Genomic DNA, 21227 nt, shown 5'->3' with positions numbered 1-21227 from the left:
TGTCAGAGACAAAGGTGGCCTCCTCGTGGCACAGGTGGGGATGCGGAAGCCAGAGCGAAAGGATTTACCTAGCATCGCACAGGTCTCCTGCCCACAGTCAGGGCTGCCTCACTCCAAGGCCCTGGGCTGTTGCCCAATCCTACTTGCGTCTTAGCAGTATTGTGGAATATTTGCCAACACCAGGTACCTAGGGAAGGAAAGGAGAGGCCCCTTTGAGGAAGGCCCCAGCCCTGTATGTCGCCAGTAGCCCTTGGGCAAGGCTGCCCCAGTAGCACCTAAAAGGGGCTGCAAGCGGCAGTGAATCAGAGAAAGGACAATGGCAGGGGCTTGGAGGGCATTGGTGCTGGTGGCAGGCTTGGCAGCAGTGGTGTCTGTGGCCCAGCGCAGTCTGAGCTATGAAGAGATTATCAACAAGGCCCTGTGGTTCTTCAATCAGGGGCGACCAGGACAGCGCCTCTTCCGCCTCCTCGTAGCCATCCCACCACCTAACCTGGTGAGTGCTGTGAGCCCAGGCTGAGGGAGCAGGTTACGCCTGTCTGTGAGGGCGGCAGGCAGGGGAGAATGCCTGGCATAGGCACGAAGTGCTTGGTTAACATTAGCTGCTGTTATTATTATAGAATTTCTCCCCTCGGAAGCTAAGACAAAGATTGTAATCTCTCTGAAGCATGACAGCTCGCTAGCTGGTCAGCTCAGGGCTGAGCCCAGGGATGAAATATGAGGTCTGGGAGTCCAATTTGCATTGGGCCCTGGGCTTGAAGGAGTAAGCAGAGCTGTTTCAAAGGACAAAAGACTGGACTAGTCTCACCAGCAGTGCATCAGGGTCTTCCAGTGTCCCCTTCTTCCCCCATTATCTCCTCCTAGCAGCTGACCATGCAGGCAAGTATTCTAGTTCCTTTATCAAAGAAGAGGAAATTGAGGGGCAAGGACAGAAGTGACCACTCAAGGTGGTACAGCCATAAAGTGGTATCCTCTGGCTAGTTTCCAGAAGCCCTACACACCTTACTTTTTTTTTATTACTCAAATGAATTTATCACATCTGTAATTGTATAATGATCATAACAATCTAGTTTCACAGGATTTCCATCCCACAGCCCAAGCACATCCCCCTACTCCCCAAACTGTCTCCTCAGGAGACCATGCGTTTTTCAATGTGAGTCAGCATCTGTTCTGCAAAGAAGTTCAGTCTGTCCTTTTTTCAGATTCCACACGTAAGTGAAAGGATTTGATGTTGGTGTCTCATTGTATGGCTGACTTCACTTAGCATGATAGTTTCTAGGTCCATCTATGTTGCTAAAAATGTCAGTATTTCATTCTTTGTAATGGCTGAGTAACATTTCATTGTGTCTATGTACCACATCTTCTGGATCCACTCCTCTATCGATGGACATTTAGGTTGTCTCCATGTTTTGGCTAGTGTAAATAGTGCTGCAATGAACATCGGAGTACATGTGTCTTTGCGAGTCGTGGTTTCCTCTGGATAGATGCCCAGGAGTGGGATTGCTGGATCAAATGTTAGTTCTATGTTTAGTTTTCTGAGGAAACTCCATACTGTTTTCCACAGTGGTTGCACCAGTTTACAATCCCACCGACAGTGTACTAGGGTTCCTTTTTCTCCATACCCTCTCCAGCACTTATTGTTTGTAGACTTTTGGATGTTGGCCATTCTGGCTGGTGTAGGGTGGTACCTCAGAGTGGTTTTGATTTGCATTTCTCTAATAGTGAGTGATGTTGAACATCTTTTCATGTGTTTTTTGGCCATCTGCATGTCTTCTTTGGAGAACTGTCTGTTTGGATCTTCTGCCCACTTTTTGATGGGGTTGTTTGTTTTTTTTTGGTATGGAGCTGCAGAAGGTGTTTATAAATTTTGGAGATTAATCCCTTGTCAGTCAATTCACTTGCAAAGATTTTCTCCCATTCTGTGGGTTGTCTTTTTGTGTTGCTTAGGGTTTCCTTTGCTGTGCAGAAACTTTGAAGTTTGATTAGATCCCATTTGTTTATTTTTATTTTTATTGTCAATACTCTTTAAGAGGTGGATCTGAGAAGATGTTGCTGTTGTTTATGTCAGAGAGTGTTTGGCCTATGTTTTCCTCTAAGAGTTTTATAGTGTCTGGTCTTATATCTAGGCCTTTAATCCTTTTGCGTTTGTTTTTGTGTATGGTGTTAGGGAGTGTTCTCATTTCATTCTTTTCCATGAGGCAGTCCCATTTTCCCAGCACCACTTATTGAACAAGCTGTCCTTGCTCCATTGTATATTCTTGCCTCCTTTGTCATAAGATGAGTTGGCTCTGGGTGTATGGGTTTAATTCTGGGCTTTCTATCCTGTTCCACTGATCTGTATTTCTGCCTTTGTGTCAGTACCACACGGTTTTGATGATTGTTGCTTTGTAGTATAGTCTGAAGTCAGGGAGCCTGATTCCTCCAGCTCCATTTTTCTTTTTCAGGATGTCTTTGGCTATTCTGGGTCTTTTGTGCAGAAGCCCTACACACCTTAGATTTCTGCTGAGGCCATTTGAAGAGGCTGCCTCCTTTAGGCAGAAAGTGCAGACTTTCCAACTAAGACATTTCAACTTCCTAAGCCCCTTCCAATTTGGAACTGTGACTTCTCTCCTTGCCTTTGTTCCCTCTTCTGTGAAAGGGAAATGATCACGTGTTTTCTCTTGCTTCTTTAGAACTTCACCACCAATATCCCACTCAACTTCAGGATTAAAGAGACTGTGTGCTTTTCTACCAGGTTCCACCTCCACCGTCAGCCTAGAAAATGTGCCTTCAGGGAGGGCGGGGTAAGTCTCCCATCCTAGGCTCCCCACCCCTGTGAGCAGCAGGACTTCTCCTGTCTCCTGCCTCCCAAAGCCCGTGTGTATTTGCTTCCCCCCTCCTCACCTGGCCAGGTGAGATTTGACTGTGGAAGCCTTTTTAAAAATTGTGTTTTTCCTTATTGCTTTATTATTATTATTATTATTAGAAAAGCAATACGTGCTAAAAAAAAAAAAAAGACTACTAAAAGAGAAAGAGAAAGGAGGGGCCATATTCCACCTAGCAATAACTGTTTTTCTAAAATCAGGAAAATAATATTATAGCAAATTAACAAAATATGGAGGAGCAATCTAAAATAAAATAAAAATCTGGAGTTCCCATGGTGGTGCAATGGTAACAAACCCAGCTAATGAGGATGTAGGTTCGATTCCTGGCCTTGCTCAGTAGTCTGAGGATCCCGTGTTGCCCTGAGGTTCACTGTAGGTGGAAGACGCAGGTAAGATCTGGTGTTTTTGTGGCTGTGCTGTAGGCTGGCAGCTCTAGCTCCCATTCCACCCCTAGACTGGGAAATTCCATATGCCATAAGTGCAGCCCTAAAAAGACAAAAACCAACCAACCAACCAAACAAAAACTGCAACCCCACTACCCAGGAAGAGACAATGTTAACTGTTGGTGTATCATTTTTTTGTCTTTTTTTTTAATGTGAGTATGTGTATTTTAAATATATCTTCCTCCGAGGCTAATTTGTGGAGGCCTTTCCCCGTATAATAACTTGTATGAACATACTTAATTTTACCTGGCATGCACGGAGCCTAACTAGGGCCTCCCAGCAATTGCACTGGTGCCTGGCTCTGGGGGTCTCATGTAGCTTGGCAAGGACACCAGTCTCTGCAGCCCCTGTGCTCGTTGCCTCACAGGAGGAACGGAACTGCAATGGTACCTTCTTCATGCTGCCACAATTTCGCCTCCTGTCGTTCCAATGCACTGAGGACCCAGACCGTGAGAGAGAACTCAATAGGCAGGTGAGCCCTCACATCCCTGCCCCCGTTGCTCTGTTCCCTTGGCAGATGGCACTCTGCCCGGGAACCGCAGATGACCCAGGGGCCACTGCCAGGCCAATGACTTTGTCATGTGGGGCCTCAGTTTCCTCATCTGGAAAGTCACAAGTCTTTGGGAGGGGAGAGGCTTGTGGAGTGGGAGGCAGGGCTGTACCCTGATGACTGCTAATCTTCAGGCAGGAAGGGAGGGTAGGAGACACTGGTGGTTGGGGCTAAGGGGCATTCTGAGGGTTGGGGGCACTCAGCTTTCTTAGGACATTGGCTCTGCTCTGGGTTCTGAGCTCTGGGAACCCTCTTCCTCATCCCACATTTGGGAAAACTAAAGCTGGAGGTGGAGCCTCCAGGAAAGTGAGTGGAAATGAGTGACAAGAGTCCAGGCTTTCCCAGGCCCTCTAGCCTCTGAGGGGAAGGGCCTGAGGGGACCACCTCCAGCCTCATCACCAATGTCACTGCCTATGCCTCAGACTCATTCCCACCTGGAGAGAGGGGCCACAGATAAGACAGGAAAGGGGGCAATCTGTGAGGATGATGCGAGTGACCATCCAGCATCACTTCTGCAGATCCCCCGTGTGAGGCGTTCTGCTGCGTCCTCTGATGTGGCTCCTCCAGAAACTGACATCTCCAAACTGCCACCAGCGGCCAGGGACCTGTACGAGAGAACCAAGTACGACATCATCAACAACATCCTGAGGAACTTCTAGGGCTGGAGAAGGGAGAGGAGGCCCTGCAACCCCATCAGGGCCTTCTCTTCCCACTCACCCACTCCCTCTGCTACTCTTAGCAGTCTCTTTAGGCATAATCTGAGCCCACCCATACTCCTCTGCCTTTGAACCCCTGCTTCCTTCTGCCTGAAATTCTTGCCCACCTTGTGTCTGTAAATCCTACTCATCCTTGAAGGAACAGCTCCAAAGTCACTTCGATAGGAAGCCTCTCTACCCTTCCTCCTGTGGCAGAAGTGTCCTTGGCCTCATCTGTGCATTCATGATCCTCAAACCACCCTGGTATTATCTGCTGTACCCCTAGCTAGATAGTACTGTTTACTTGCAGCTGAGCTCCCCCAAGTGCAGGTGGCTGGGGAATGAGTTTCTCAGTGAGGTGCTCCTGCATCCCGGGAGGGCAGTTCATCCTCTGCAGGACACCAAGCTCTCCTGTTACCTGCTCAGTCACTGTGACAACTAAATGTCCCTTCATATATGCAGGCACCTCAAAGCAGGGGTCAGTACACCCTCTGGTAAGAGCCACAGGAGAGAAAGTCAATTAAATGCTTCTGAAAGTGAGTAAGTGAATAAAGTCTTAGAGCTGGACCAGCTGGACTTGGGGTGAGGAGACTGATGACGTAGGCCCTGGGAGCAATTACACTATGCATCATGGGAACCCAGACTCTCTGAGGTCAGGGCAGGGGCAATGAAGAGAAACAGGGTAAGGGTGCGGGGGGGGGGGGGGCAACTGAGGGCTGTTCTGGAGGCTCAAGAAGGCAGAGCAGTCTGCCCTCAGCCTCTTCAATGGCCTTTTGTTTCTTTATGCTACCTTTATGCCTTCTCCTTTTCCACAAAGCTCCAACCAGAATCTCACCCCGAACCCCAGACTTGCATATCAGATTGCCTCCTGGATGCCTCTCCAAGGATGTCCAAGGGGTGCCACACACTCAGTATCTTCCCACCAAACTGTCTTTCCTAGAGTCCACCTTGCCCAACTGATGGCAGCCTCATGCATCAAATACCTGAGCATTTGGCTTCCTACTCTCTCTCACAACTGCATCTGGTCCATCAGCAAATGCTAGTCTTAGTCACTGATGCATCCAGTTCAAAGAATAGGGCCTGGCACACTGCAGTTGCTCAATAAATACTTGTTGAGTGGACAGATGCCCATTTCTTCTCACTAGTATGCTCCTTTTTCAACAGTCTTTGCTACAGAAGTAAATTCTCTCATTTGAGGGACCATAGTATAGAGCCCCTTGGGGAAATGGGCTAAAAAATGTAATATCTCAGAGAAGTCAAGGACTCCTCTCCACTAATGGTAGTAATAGCCATGATTTATGAATATCACTTCCTGTACAGTCTCTGAGGCCTCATAACTGCCTTGTAAGCTGAACACATCACCTGCAAACTTTTAGTGAGAAAACTAAGTCTCAAGGAAATTAGTTGACTTACATATATTCCACACTCCAATTCCCTTGCCACCTAAATCCCAGGTAGCACCACAGGTGGGCAAGAGGGGTGGGGGAAGCTGCAGGTAATGAACTTGGGGTGGGGGGGTTGGGAAATGGGCAGGTTTGGGCTGAGCAGGACAAACTGAGACCCCATACCTTCTCCCATGGTAGGGCAATGATGTTCAGCTGAAGAAGGTACTTCTAACCATTGCAGCCTGACAGAAGGCATTGGTACCACGTTTACACTGCCACATATCACCCCCTTGCCTGACCCCCACCCCCCAAAATACTTCTAGGCTTCATTCAGGTCTTTGGGGGGCACCTTGGGCCCTGGACACTAAAGGGCTGAGCAACTTCTCTCTGGAAGCTCAAGACCCATTTATGGTGGTCAATGGCACATCACACGAGGTCTGGGGAATCTGGCCCATTGTGCTGTATCCCACAAGAGAAGTGGGCCTATAGGACCAGTCACAAGGCTCTACTTGGGCCACACTGCTGTGCTGTCATAGCCTCAACACTATCAGTCCCTGAGAGAGCACCAAGGGTCCAATATTGCTCAGCCTTTTGGCCTTGGCAGCTTTTGAAAGTCTTTAAGCCCACAAAAGCAAGAATGAGAAGGGAGAATTCACGGGGTTGGGGAGTAGAAACAAATGAGTGAACAGACCTATAGGGCAAAATTAAATGGATACAGGAATCAAATTTCACTCCTCATACATACAGATACAGTGGTAGTTTTATTTTTAAAATAAAAATGACCTTGGAGCTCCTGTTGTTCCTCAGCAGGTTAAGGATCTGATGTTGTCTCTGTGAGGATGATGGATGGATCCCTAGCCTCGCTGAGTGGGCTGCAAGCTGCCACATAGGTCACAGGTGCAGCTTGGATCTCATGTTGCTGTGGCTGTTGCCTACGCCACAACTGCAACACTAATTCAACCCCTGGCCTAGGAATTTCCATATGCTGCAGGTGTGGCCGTAAAAAGGAAAACAAAACAGTACAATACAATACAATACAATGCAATACAATAGGAGTTCCCACTGTGTCACAGTGGGATCGAAGGCATCTCTGTAGTGCTGGGACATGAGTTCAATCCCCGGCCCAGCATAGTGGGTTAAGGATCTGGCATTGCCAAAGCTGCAGTATAGGTCAGAACTGCAGTCCAGATCTGATCCCTGGCCTGGGAATTCCATATGCTGTTGGGCAGCCAAAAAGAAAAAATAAATTAATTAAATGAAATAAAAATGACCTCATGGTCAAAAAAAAAAAAAAAAAAAAAAAAAAAAAAAAAAAGACCTCATGGTCATTTTATGCTCCATTTTCCAACCAGTTTATTCTCATAATCTATTAGCTAACACACTTCAGTCACTATTGACCCATCACTTGTTTTTTTCCTATCCAGTGCTACATTTATTTAACTCATGCTGGCTGTTGGAACACTGAGGTTGTTTCCATTTTCTTTTTTTGTTGTTGCTTTTTTGAAATTGCTACAAGCAATGGTGAGATGAAGGTAAGTTCCTAGAATGGGAAGGCATCAAAAGTGTATGACCCTTTTAAGAATTTAATGTATTGCTAAATTACTATCTAGGATTATAGACAGCAGTTTAGCAATATTGCTTTTCTGGCACCTTTATGCTACCAGGAAATAGGGAATTGCCTGGGTACCCAGTAGGGGAATGGTTAAGTAATTTGTGTTATATCTATTGGATTAAATATTGTATCGCCTTTAAGATAAATTTGCAGACAATGTTACATCAAGGAAAATGCTTGTGTTAGATTACATAAAGCCTCTGTAAGCCTGATGAAAAAAAAAAAACAGACAGAAGGTAAAAAGAATTCAAGTTACATGAAAAGAGATAACCACAAACACAGGAGTGACAGAATTTAAGAGCTTATTATGACTACTTACAACTCTGTCACAAAGAATGTGAAAATCTGGAGGAAATGAGTGATTTCCTAACTAAACATGATTTAACAACACTGACCCAGGACCAGAAGGAGGATATGAGAAAAGTCCAATTTTCTCAGAAGAATAGGGAATGGTGATTTGAGTTCCAGGACCAGATGGTCCACAGCTGAGATTTATCTAGTCTTTAGAGTGGGGCTTCTCAATTTACACCACAGTCATCTGAGGGGCCTCATTAAAATACAGATTCCAGTCCACTAGGCCTGGGTTGGGCCCCAGGAATCTCTTTTTGTAACTAGCTTCCAGGTGATGCTGATGCTGCTGTTGCATGAATCACACTTAGAGTAGTGAGGCTTTAAAGGACATATAATTCCAAAGTCTTCTAAACTGGTAATAGTTTATATAAAATATACAATAAAATTATCAATTTATGTATAATAGTCATTTAATTCGAAATCAAGGAAAAAGAAGGCTCCTCAATTCATTTTCTTAGTCTCAAAATACATTTAATAGTAAAACTGAAAGACAATACGCTTAATGGTAAAACCAAAAGATAGTACAGTAGAACCAAAAGATAATGATAAAACCAAAAGATAGGTGCCCTAATGTGACCTCCTCCTATGGGCACACCAGAATTACAACGATTTACAGAACAATTATCTATGTTCTGTAACCTAAAGACCAGCAAAAAAAGATTTTCCACAACTAAAGATATAAGGAAGAAAACATAATGAGGTGGGTGGGAGAGGTGTAGATACAGCATACATCCAGACTGACACCCTTGGGTAGGCAACCCACAAAGAGGAGGATAATCACAATTGCAAAATTTCTTCCTAAGAAGCAAGGGGTCCAAGCCCCACATTAGGCTCCTGAGCCCAGAGGTCCTGCACTGGAAAGGTGAGCTGGCTTTGAAAACCCACAGGCCTTGCATTCAGGAAAGCTGGGGGGGCTTTAGGAAATAGAGATTCTGTTCTTAAAGGGCATGTGTAAAATTGTACGTACTCTGAGTCCCAATACAGAGGTAGTAATTTGGAAGGAGCCTGAGTCAGACCTACTTGCTGAATTTGAAGAGACTCCTAGAGAAGCAGGAGGCAACAGGAACTCCCTCTAGGGACATAAATGTTACCTGGAACCATTTTGGGGAGCTCATTCTACCACAAGAACACTAGTGCTGGCAAGTACCATTTTGGAGGTCTCCCTCTAGCACATGAGTGTTGGGGCCAGCACCAGCCCCAAGACCCTTTGGGCCATGCAGCCAGCCACACCAGGACCTGGCCCTGTCCACCAGCAGATTGGGACCCACTGCACAAGGCAGAGACTGGCAGCCAGTAGAGGCAGGGGCCAGCTCTACCTACCAGCACACCCACAGTAGTCAGGTCAACCAAAACGGAAGAACCCACATAGCCCACAGAGGGGGCACTCCTAAAGTATACAACTTTGGTGACCAGAGAAGAGTGTACTGCTTGTCTCCTACACAAGGCCACTTCTTAAGATTGGGAAACAAACCCATTCTCTTAATATATAAAAATAAACACAAAGAATCAGGCAAAATGAGGAGACAGAAGAATATGTTCCAAACGAAGGAAGAAGACAAAATTACAGAATAAGAACAAAGTGAAGATAAGCAATCTACCCAATGATGAATTCAAGGTAATGATCATACAGGTGCTCAGGGAACTCAGGAGAAGAAGTGAACAAGGTGAGGAGTTTAACAAAGAGTTAGAAAATATAGAGAATAATCAAAACAGAGCTGAAGAATACAATAAATACACTTGAAGGAATCGACAGTAGATTAGATGACAGAAAGGAATGAATCAGGGAACTTGAAGACAGAGTAGTGGAAATCATTTGAGCCAAAGAGAAAGAAGAAAAAAAATTTTTTAAAAGAATATTTTAAGAGATCTCTGGGACATCAAGCATACTAACACTTGCATTTTAGGTGTCTCAGAAGGATAAAAGAGAAAGAAAGGGACAGGGAACTTATTTGAAAAAATAATAGCTAAAAAATCCCCTAACCTGGTAAAGGAAACAGACATCCAGGCCAAGGAAACATAGGGAGTTCCAAACAAGATGAACCAAAGAGGTTCACATCAAGACACATTATAATTAAAATTGCAAAAATTAAAGCTAGAGAATCTTAAAAGCAGCAAGAGAAAAGCAATTAGTTATATACAAGGCAACTCCAATATGACTATAACCCACTTTTCAGGAGAAATTGCAGGCCAGAAGGAATGGCATGATATATTCAAAGCAATGAAAGGAAAAAAATTTACAACCACGGTGCTCAGCAAGGCTATCACCCAGATTTGAAAGAGAGATCAAGTGTTTTACAGAGAAGCAGAAGACAAAAGAAGGAGGCACTACTAAACAAGTGTTACAAGAAATGTTAAAAAGGACTTCTCGGACTTCCTGTTGTGGCTCACTGGAAATGAACCCAAAGAGTATCCCCAAGGATGCAAGTTCAATCCCTGGCCTCACTCAGTGGGTTAAAGGATCCAGTGTTCCCATGAGCTGTGGTGTAGGTCACAGATGTGGTTCGGATCTAGTGTTGCTGTGACTGTGGTGTAGGCCAGTGGCTCCAGCTCCAATTCAACCCCTAGCCTGGGAACTTCCATCTGCCGCATATGCGGCCCTAAAAGGAGAGAAAAAAAAAAGGACTTAGGACTTCTCTAAGTGGAAAAGACCACAACTAGAAATACGAAAATCAGGAGAGAAAAAAAATCTCATTGGTAAAGGCAAACATACAGTAAAGATAGTAGATCAACTACTCATAAAGCTACTAGGAAGGTTAAAAGACAAAAGTAGTAAAACCACATGTATATGGTTTTATATGTCTACTTAGTATATCTATCTATCTATCTAGTGTGTGTGTGTGTGTGTGTGTGTGTATATATATATATATATATATATATATATATATACTTATATACCTACCTAGTATCCATGAGGTTATGGGTTCGATCCCTGGCCTTGCTCAGTAGGTTAAGGATATGTGTTGCTCTGAGCTGTGGTGTAGGTCGCAGATGCGGCTCAGATCCTGCATTGCTATGGCTGTGGCTGTGGCAAAGGCTGGCAGCTGCAGCTCTGATTCAACCCCTAGTCTGGGAATTTCCATATACCTCAGGTTCAGCCCCCACCCCTGCCGCAAAAAAGAACATACAAAGAGAAAAAATCTCTTCAGCAAGGGGTGTTGGGAAAGTTGGACAGCTGTATGTAAATCAGTGAAGTAGAACACACCCTCTCACCATATACCAAAATAAATTCAAAATGGCTAAAAGACTTAAAAATAAGACATGGTACTATGAAACTCCTAGAAGAGATCATAGGCAAAATATTCTCTGACATAATCATAATCATAGAAATGTTTTCTTAGATTAGTCTCCTGAGGTAATATAGAGATAAAATAAAAAATAAATAATTGGGACATAATTGAGCTTAAAAGCTTTTGTAGAGCAAAGGATACCATAAACAAAATGAAGACACAACATACAGAATGGAAGAAAATATTTGCAAGCAATGTGACCAACAATGGCTTAATTTCCATGATATACAAACAGCTCAAACAACTCAACAACAACAACAAACGACCCAACTGAAAAATGGGCAGAAGACCTAAATAGACCCTTCTCCAAAGAAGAAACACAAATGGCCAATGAAAAAATGCTGAACATTTCTAAGTAGAGGGAAAGGCAAGTCAAAACTACAATGAGGTACCTCCTCACACTGGTGAGAACGGCCAAGATTAATAAATCTACAGATAACAAATGCTGGAGAAGATATGGAGAAAGTGAACCCTCCTTCACTGCTGGTGGGAATGTAAGTTGGTACAGCCACAATGTAAAACAGCATGGAGGAGTTCCTGTTGTGGCTCAGCAGGTTAAGAACCCAACATAGTCTCTGTGAGGATGCAGGTTTGATCCCTGGCCTCACTTAGTGGGTTAAGTACCTGGCATTGCTGCAAGGTGAGGCATAATTTGCAGATGCAGCTCAGAACTGGTGTTGCCATGGCTATAGTGTAGGCATGCAGCTGCAGCTCCATTCCAATCCCTAGCCTAGGAACTCCCATATGCCACAGGGGTGGTAAAAAAAGACAAAAAAGAAAAAACCAGTATGGCAGTTTCTCATAAAACTAAGGATAAAATTACTATATGATCCTGCAACCCTACTCCTGGGCATATATCCAGACAAAACCATAATTCAAAAAGGTACACACATCCATTCTTATGTTCATAGAAGCACTATTCACAACAGCCAAGACTGGAAACAACATAAATGTCCACCAACAGATGAATGGATAAAGACAATGTGCTATACGTATATACTAATGGAATACTACTCAGTTATAAAAAAAAATGTGAAACAATGCCATATGAAGCAACATGGATGCAACTGAGATCATCATACTAAGTGAAATAAGTCAGAAAGAGAAACACAAATACCATACGATATCACTTATATGTGGAATTTAAAATATGACACAGGAGTTCCTGTTGTGGCACAAGGGAAACAAATCTGACTAGGAAACATGAGGTTGTGGGTTCAATCCCTGGCCTCACTCAGTGGGTTAACGATCCGGCGTTGCCACGAGATGTGGTATAGGTTGCAGATGCGGCTTGGATCTGGCATTGCAGTGGCTCTGGCACAGGCTGGCAGATACAGCTCGGATTGGACCCCTAGCCTGGGAACCTCCATATGCTGCAAGAGCGGCCCCCAAAGGACAAAAAAAAAAAAAAAAAAAAAAAAAAGACACGAATGAACCCATCTATAAAATTGAAACAGACTCATGAACAAGGAGAACAGACTTGTGGTTGCCAAGGGGAGGAAAGATGAGTGGGAGGCTGGGGCTGGCACATGTCAACTCTTACACATGGAGAGGATAAACAATGAAGTCCTACTGTATAGCACAGAGAACTATATTCAATGTCCTATGATAAACCATAATGGAAAAGATTTAAAAAGAGTGTAATATATGTATAACTGAGTCACTTTGTTATACAGCAGAATTAACACAATATTATAAATCAATTATACTTCAAAAAAACCATGTGGGGATGGGTAGTAAAAAATTGTGCTTTTAGGTTGTTAGAATGCATGTGAACTTAAAGAGATCAACTGAACTATATATAAATATATACATATAATAACTTATATACATATAAAATAACTATATTTTCTTACACATGAACCTCATGGAAACCACAATCCAAAATTTATAATACACAAAAAAGAGTAAGGAATCCAAATGTAACACTAAAGATAGTCATCAAATCACAAAGGAAAGAGAGCAAAAGAGGAAAGGAATCACAAAGAACTACAGGAGTTCCTGCTGTAGGACAGTGGGATAATGATCCAGTGTTTCTCTGTGGTGGCATGGGTTTGATCCCTAGCCTGGCACAGTGAGTTTGGGATCCAGCATTCCACAGGTGAGGCTCAGATTTGATCCTTGGCCCAGGAACTTCTATATGCTGCAGGCGTGGCTGAAAAGAAAAAATCTACAAGAATAACCAGAAAACAAGAAATTACAATAAGTATGTATCTATCTATCAAAAATTAAATATAAATGGACTAAATGCTTCAATAAAAATACATGGAGTGGCTGAATAAATCCAAAAACAAGATCCATATATATGCTGCTTATATGACACTCATTTCAGATTTAAAGATACACATAAATTGGAATTCTCTTGTGATGCAGTGGGTTAAGGATGCAGCATTGTCACTGCAGCAGCTTGGGTCGCTATTGTGGTATGGGTTCAATTCCTAGTCCAGGAACTTCCACATAACACAGGCATGGCCAAAAAAAAAAAAAAAAAAAAAAAAAAAAAAAAAAAAAAAGACATACATAGACTGAAATTGAGAAAACGGAAAAGATATTTTTTTTTCTTTTTTGGTTGTCCCTTTTTTATTTTATTTTCCCACTGTACAGCAAGGGGATCAAGTTATCCTTACATGTATACAACAATTACATTTTTTCCCCACCCTTTGTTCTGTTGCAACATGAGTATCTAAACAAAGTTCTCAATGCTATTCAGCAGGATTTCCTTGTAAATCTATTCTAAGTTGTGTCTGATAAGCCCAAGCTCCCGATCCCTCCCACTCCCTCCCTCTCCCATCAGGCAGCCACAAGTCTCTTCTCCAAGTCCATGATTTTCTTTTCTGAGGAGATGTTCATTTGTGCTGGATATTAGATTCCAGTTATAAGTGATATCATATGGTATTTGTCTTTGTCTTTCTGGCTCATTTCACTCAGGATGAGATTCTCTAGTTCCATCCATGTTGCTGCAAATGGCATTATGTCATTCCTTTTTATGGCTGAGTAGTATTCCATTGTGTATATATACCACTTCTTCCGAATCCAATCATCTGTCGATGGACATTTGGGTTGTTTCCATGTCCTGGCTATTGTGAATAGTGCTGCAATGAACATGCGGGTGCATATGTCTCTTTTAAGTAGAGTTTTGTCCGGATAGATGCCCAAGAGTGGGATCGTGGGGTCATAAGGAAGTTCTATGTATAGATTTCTAAGGTATCTCCAAACTGTTCTCCATAGTGGCTGTACCAGCTTACATTCCCACCAACAGTGCAGGAGGGTTCCCTTTTCTCCACAGCCCCTCCAGCACTTGTTATTTGTGGATTTATTAATGATGGCCATTCTGACTGGTGTGAGGTGGTATCTCATGGTAGTTTTGATTTGCATTTCTCTTATAATCAGCGATGTTGAGCATTTTTTTCATGTGTTTGTTGGCCATCTGTATATCTTCCTTGGAGAAATGTCTATTCAGGTCTTTTGCCCATTTTTCCAATGATTGATTGGCTTTTTTGCTGTTGGGTTGTACAAGTTGTTTATATATTCTAGAAATTAAGCCCTTGTCGGTTGCACCATTTGAAACTATTTTCTCCCATTCTGTAAGTTGTCTTTTTGTTTTCTTTTTGGTTTCCTTTGCTGTGCAAAAGCTTCTCGGTTTGATTAGGTCCCATGGGTTTATTTTTGCTCTAATTTCTATTGCTTTGGGAGACTGACCTGAGAAAATATTCATGATGTTGATGTCAGAGAGTGTTTTGCCTATGTTTTCTTCTAGGAGTTTGATGGTGTCCTGTCGTATATTTAAGTCTTTCAGCCATTTGGAGTTTATTTTTGTGCATGGTGTGAGGGTGTGTTCTAGTTTCATTGCTTTGCATGCAGCTGTCCAGGTTTCCCAGCAATGCTTGCTGAATAGACTTTCCTTTTCCCATTGTATGTTCTTGCCTCCCTTGTCAAAGATTAATTGACCATAGGTGTCAGGGTTTATTTCCGGGTTCTCTATTCTGTTCCATTGGTCTGTCTGTCTGTTTTGGTACCAGTACCACACTGTTTTGATGACTGTGGCTTTGTAGTATTTCTTAAGTCTGGGAGAGTTATGCCTCCTGCTTGGTTTTTGTTTCTCAGGATTGCTTTGGCGATTCTGGGTCTTTTGTTGTTCCATATATATGTTTGGATTGTTTGTTCTAGTTCTGTGAAAAATGTCATGGGTAATTTGATAGGGATTGCATTGAATCTGTAGATTGCTTTGGGTAGTATGGCCATTTTCACAATATTGATTTTTCCAATCCAGGAACATGGAATATCTTTCCATTTCTTTACATCTTCTTTGATTTCTTTGATTAAAGTTTTATAGTTCTCGGCATATAGGTCCTTTACCTCTTTGGTCAGGTTTATTCCGAGGTATTTGATTGGTTGTCCTTTTTTAATGGGGTTCCCAGCACAGGAATCAGAGCTGAGCCACAGTTGTGGCTATGCTGGGCCGGGATAAAACCTGCATCCTGGCATTGCAGAGATGCTGCTGATCTTGTTGCACTACAGCAGGAACTCCAGAAAAGGTATTTTATGCAAACAGAAATCAAAAGAAAGCCTGGGTAGCAATACTTATATCAGAGAAAACAAACTTTAAAATAACAACTGAGGAGTTCCCCTCATGGCGCAGTGGTTAACGAATCTGACTAGGAACCATGATGTTGCGGGTTTGGTCCCTGGCCTTGCTCAGTGGGTTAAGGATCTGGTGTTGCCATGAGCTATGGTGTAGGTTGCAGATGCAGCTCAGATCCCGTGTTGATGTGGCTCTGGTGCAGGCCAGCGGCTACAGCTCTGATTGGACCCGTAGCCTGGGAACCTCCATATGCTGTGGGAGCGGCCCAAGAAATGGCAAAAAGACAAAAAATAAAATAAAATAAAATAAAATAAAGACGGAAACAAGAGATAAAGACATTATATAATGATAAAGGAATCAATCCAACAAGAAGATATAACAACTATAAATATATATGCACCTAACCTAGGAGCACCTAAATACATAAAGCAAATATTAACAAACAAAGGGAGAAACTGACAGTAACACAAGACTAGCAGGGAACATTAACACTCCACTTACACCAACGGACAGATCATCCAGACAGGAAATCATTAAGAAAACACTGACCTTAAGGACATACTAGGTCAGAAGGACATAATAGATATATATAGACTATTCCACTAAAAGCAGTAGAATACACACTCTTCTCAAGTGCACATGGAACACTCTCCAGGACAGATCATATGTAAGGCCATAAACAAGTCTAAATAAATTTAACAAGACTGAAGCCATATCAAGCATCTTTTCTGATCACAATGGTATGAGACAAGAAATAACTATCAGAAAATACTGCAAAAAACAAAAACATGAAGACTAAACAATATACTACCAAACAATGAGTCACTGAAGAGATTAAAGAGGAAATAAAAAACTACCTGGAGACAAATAAAAATGGGAATACATGACTCAAAATCTATGGGACACAGCAAAAGGAGTTCTAAGATGATTATTATTTTTTTTTCTTTTTAAGGCTGAACCTGCAGTGTGTGTAAATTCCCAGGCTAGGGTCAAATCAGAGCTACAGCTGCCAGCCACAGCCACAGCCACAGCCACACCAGATCCAAGCCACTTCTGTGACCTATACCACAACTCACAGCAATGCCAGATCCTTGACCCACTGAGTGAGGCCATGGATCAAACCTGCATCCTCATGGAAACTAGTCAGGTTTCTTTCTGCTATGCCACAAAAGGAACTGCCTAAGAGGGATATTTAGTAGCAATACAAGGCTAACTCAGGAAAACAAGAAAAATCTCAAATAAACAATCTAACGTTAAACCTAAACTATAACAGGAAGAACAAACAAAACTCAAAATCTAGGAAATAAATATCAGTCAAGAAATAATGAAACAGAGACTAAAAAGCAATAGAAAATATAAATGAAACTGAGACCTGCTTCTTTGAAAAGATAAACAATACTGATAAACCTTTAGCCAGACTCATCAAGAGAGGGCCTAGATAAATAAAATAAGAAATGACAGAGGCAAAGCTACAACTGACACCACAGAAATACAAAGGATCATAAGAGATTACTATATGCCAATGAAATGGATCATCTAGAAGAAATGGATCAATTCCTAGAAATGTACATTCTCTCAAGACTGAATCAGAAAGAAATAGAAAATATGTGTAGACTAATTACCAGTAGTAAATTAGTGAGTTAGTAGGAGTTCCCATTGTGGCTCAATGGAAACGAATCTGACTAGCATCCATGAGGACACAGGTTTGATCCCTGGCCTTGCTTAGGGGGTTAAGGAACTGGCATTGCTGTGAGCTGTGGTGTAGGCCACAGATGTGGCTTGGATCCTGTGTTGCTATGGCTGTGGTGTAGGCCAGCAGCTACAGGTCCGAATTGACTCCTAGCCTGGGAACCTCCATATGCTTCAGAAGTGGCCCTAAAAAGACAAGAAAAAAAAAAAAGAAAGAAAGAAAGAAAGAAAAAAAGAAAAAGAAAGAAAGAACGAAATTGAATTAGAAAAAAAAAAAACACACCCAACCCCCCAAAAAAACAAAAACAAACAAACAAAACCTCCCAACAAACAAAAGTCCAGGACCAGATGGCTTCACAGGTGAATTCTATAAAACATTTAAAAAATAGTTAATACCTATCCTCAAACTATTTTGAAAAACTAAAGAGGGAAGAATTGCTTCTGACTCATTCTAAATAAGTCTGATACAAAACCAAAGAAACCACAAAAAAAGAAAATTATAGGTCAATATCACTGATGAACATAGATGCAAAAATCCTCAACAAAATATTAGCAAACAGAATCCAACTATACAGTTAATGAATAAAACATCAAGATCAAGTTGGGAGGGGATTAAGATGGTAGAGTAGAAGGAAAGGAGCTCACCTTCTTTCATAAAAGCAACAAAATTACAAACAACTGCTGAACAACCTTCAGCCAAACAGACTGCAAACTATCAAAAAAGATAGTGTAATTCAGAAGACAAAGAGGAGGCCACATCAAGATGGTAGGAGAGGTGATTATGGATATAAGCAACCCCACACCCGCCAGGTGGGCAGTCCACAGACTCAAAGTAATAGAGACTCACCTACGGGAGTGAGAGTTCTGAGCCCTATGTCAGGTCTCCACACCTGGGGATGTGGCATTGGGAGAAGGAGCCCCCAGAGTGTTTGGCACCGAAGGCCAGTGGGGCTTGTGTGCAGGAGCTCCACAGAACTGGGGGAAATGGAGAGCCCATTCTTGAAAGGTGCACACAGGCTTTCATGTGCACTGGGTCCGAGGGTAAAGCAGAGACTCCAAAGGAATCTGGGTCAGACCTGATTGCACTTCTCAGAGGATCTCCTGGGAAAACAGGGGGTGGATGTGGCTCATTGTGGGTAAAGGACACTGGAGGCAAAGGTCTCTGGAATAATCATCAGTGTGTATTCCTCTAGAGGTGGGCATTTTGGAAAAATCTGGCCCCACCATCAGTGCTGAGAAGCTCCAGCCCAAAAAATAATCCAGGTGGGATCACAGCCCCACCCATCAGTAAACAGGCAGCCTAAAGCACCCCGCCCCCAGCATATAGCTCATCTAATCTCACCCAGAGACAAAGACCCACCAACCAGAGGGATAAAAACCAGCTCCACCTACAAGTAGGCAGGCACAAGTCCCTCCCATCAGAAAGCCCCTGTACCAACTTCAGCCACAAGAGGGGCAGACATCAGAAGCAAGAGAGGCTACAAGGCTATCGTCTGCAAAAAGGAGACCACACCAAAAAACCATACAAAATTAAAAGGCAGAGATAAGAAATAGCAACAACAATAACAACAACAAAAAAAAAGACAAAAGACAAAAAAAAAAAAAACAAAAAAAAAGATAAAAAAGGAGTTCCCGTCGTGGCGCAGTGGTTAACGAATCCGACTAGGAACCATGAGGTTGCGGGTTCGATCCCTGCACTTGCTCAGTGGGTTAACAATCCGGCGTTGCCGTGAGCTGTGGTGTAGGTTGCAGATGCGGCTCGGATCCCGCGTTGCTGTGGCTCTGGCGTAGGCCGGTGGCTACAGCTCCGATTCAACCCCTAGCCTGGGAACCTCCATATGCTGCGGGGAGCGGCCCAAGAAATAGCAACAACAATAACAACAACAACAAAAAAGACAAAAGACAAAAAAAAAAAAAAAAAAAAAAAAAAGATAAAAGGCAGAGAATTGAACAGATAGGGGAGCAAGGAAAAAAACTCAGAAAAACAGCTAAGTGATCTGGAGATTACCAACCTCCATGAAAAAGACTTTAGACTGATGATAGTGAAGATGATTCAAGATACGGGAAAATTAACTGGAGGCAAAGATGGATAAATTATAAGAAACACTGAGCAAAGAAATACAAGATTTAAGGATTAAACAAACAGAAATGCAAAATACAATAACTGAAATAAAAAATTCTTGGAGTTCCCATTGTGGCTCAGGAACCATGAGGTTGTGGGTTTGATCTCTGGCCTTGCTCAGTGGGTTAAGGATTTGGCACTGCCATGAGCTGTGGTGTAGGTTGGAGACGTGGCTCGGATCCTGCGTTGCTGTGGCTCTGGCGTAGACCAGCGGCTACAGCTCCAATTCGACCCCTAGCCTGGGAACCTCCATATGCTGCGGGAGTGGCCCAAGAAGTGGCAAAAAGACCAAAAAAAAAAAAAAAATTCATTAGAAGCAACCAACAGCAGAATACAAGAGGCAGAAGAACGAATAAGCGAAGCAGAGGACAGACTAGTGGAAATCACTGATGCAGAACAGAAAAGAGAAAAAAGATTGAAAAGAAATGAAGAGAGTCTCAGAGAACTCTGGGACAATGTTAAACACACCAACATCCGTATTATAGGGATGCCAGAAGAAGAGAAAAAGAAAGGGCCAGAAAAAATATATGAGAGATAATACTTGAAAACTTCCCTAATATGGGAAAGGAATCACTCACTCAAATCAAGGAAGCACAACAAGTACCATATAAAATAAACCCAAAGAGGTACACCCCAAGACATATATTAATCAAATTGACCAAAATTAAAGACAAAGAGAAAATATTGAAAGCAGCTAGGGAAAAGAAACAATAACATACCAGGGAACCCCGATAAGGTTATCCCCAGATTTTTCAGCAGAAACTCTGCAGGCCAGAAGGGAGTGGCATGATATACTTAACGTGATGAAAAGAAAAAATGTCGAAACAAGATTACTCTACCCAGCAAGGATCTCACTCAGATTTGAAGGAGAAATCAAAAGCTTTTCAGACAACAAAGGCTAATAGAATTCAGCACTACTAAACCAGCTTTACAACAAATACTAAAGGAAATTCTCTAGGCAGAAAAGAAAAGGCCGCAACTAGAAAAAAAAAAAAAATTGCAAATGGCAAGGCTCACCAGTAAAGCCATACATGTAATAAAGGTAGGAAATTATCCACATACAAATATGCTATCAAAATCAGAAATCATGAGAAGAGGAGAGTACAAATGCAGGACACTGGAGATGCACTTTGCAATAAGAGACCAACGACTTAACAACAATCTGCAATTGATACACATGCAAATAAGAGAAAGCAACTCCAATACAACACTAAAGATAGTTATCAAACCTCAAGAGAAGGGAAGAAAAAAGAGCAACAAAACCAAATTCAAAACAGTTAATAAAATGGCAGTAAGAACATACATACCAATAATTACCTTAACTGTAAATAGACTAAATGCCCCAACCAAAAGACATAGACTGGATGAATGGATACAAAAACAGGATCCATATATATGCTGTCTTTAAGAGACCCACTTCAGTTCTAGGGACACATACAAATTGAAAGTGAGAGGATGGAAGAAAATACTCCATGCAAACGGAACTCAACAGAAACCTAGAGTAGCAATACTCAGACAAAATAGACCTTAAAATAAAGAACACTATAAGTGACAAAGAAGGACATTACATAATTACAAAATTACAAAAAGACCAAAAAAACAAAAAAAAAAAAACAAAAAACAAAGGGTTGGGAAAAGAGGACTACAGTA

General features: G+C 42.3%; 1 protein-coding gene across 1 annotated transcript; it reads left to right on the top strand.

Annotated features, from left to right (window-relative positions):
• LOC100736951 (15 kDa protein B-like) lies at positions 293-5670 on the top strand. Its single transcript, XM_003483171.4, has 4 exons — positions 293-493; positions 2670-2780; positions 3672-3776; positions 4373-5670. The coding sequence occupies exons 1-4, from the start codon at positions 317-319 to the stop codon at positions 4511-4513; spliced, it is 534 nt and encodes a 177-aa protein (XP_003483219.1). The 5' UTR covers positions 293-316; the 3' UTR covers positions 4514-5670.

The sequence above is a fragment of the Sus scrofa genome, chromosome 13 (assembly GCF_000003025.6).
Source record: "Sus scrofa isolate TJ Tabasco breed Duroc chromosome 13, Sscrofa11.1, whole genome shotgun sequence".
Taxonomy (NCBI): Eukaryota; Metazoa; Chordata; class Mammalia; order Artiodactyla; family Suidae; genus Sus; species Sus scrofa.
Note: the sequence above shows the minus strand (reverse complement) of the source record. Positions and strands in the feature narration are given on the sequence as shown.

Bases quoted from the DNA above. Each gene is read 5' to 3' on its own strand.
- LOC100736951 (XM_003483171.4), top strand. From the start codon at position 317: ATGGCAGGGGCTTGGAGGGCATTGGTGCTGGTGGCAGGCTTGGCAGCA. The intron at 2,781-3,671 runs GTAAGTCTCCCA...GTTGCCTCACAG, and splicing joins GTGCCTTCAGGGAGGGCGGG to GAGGAACGGAACTGCAATGG. The intron at 3,777-4,372 runs GTGAGCCCTCAC...TCACTTCTGCAG, and splicing joins AGAGAGAACTCAATAGGCAG to ATCCCCCGTGTGAGGCGTTC.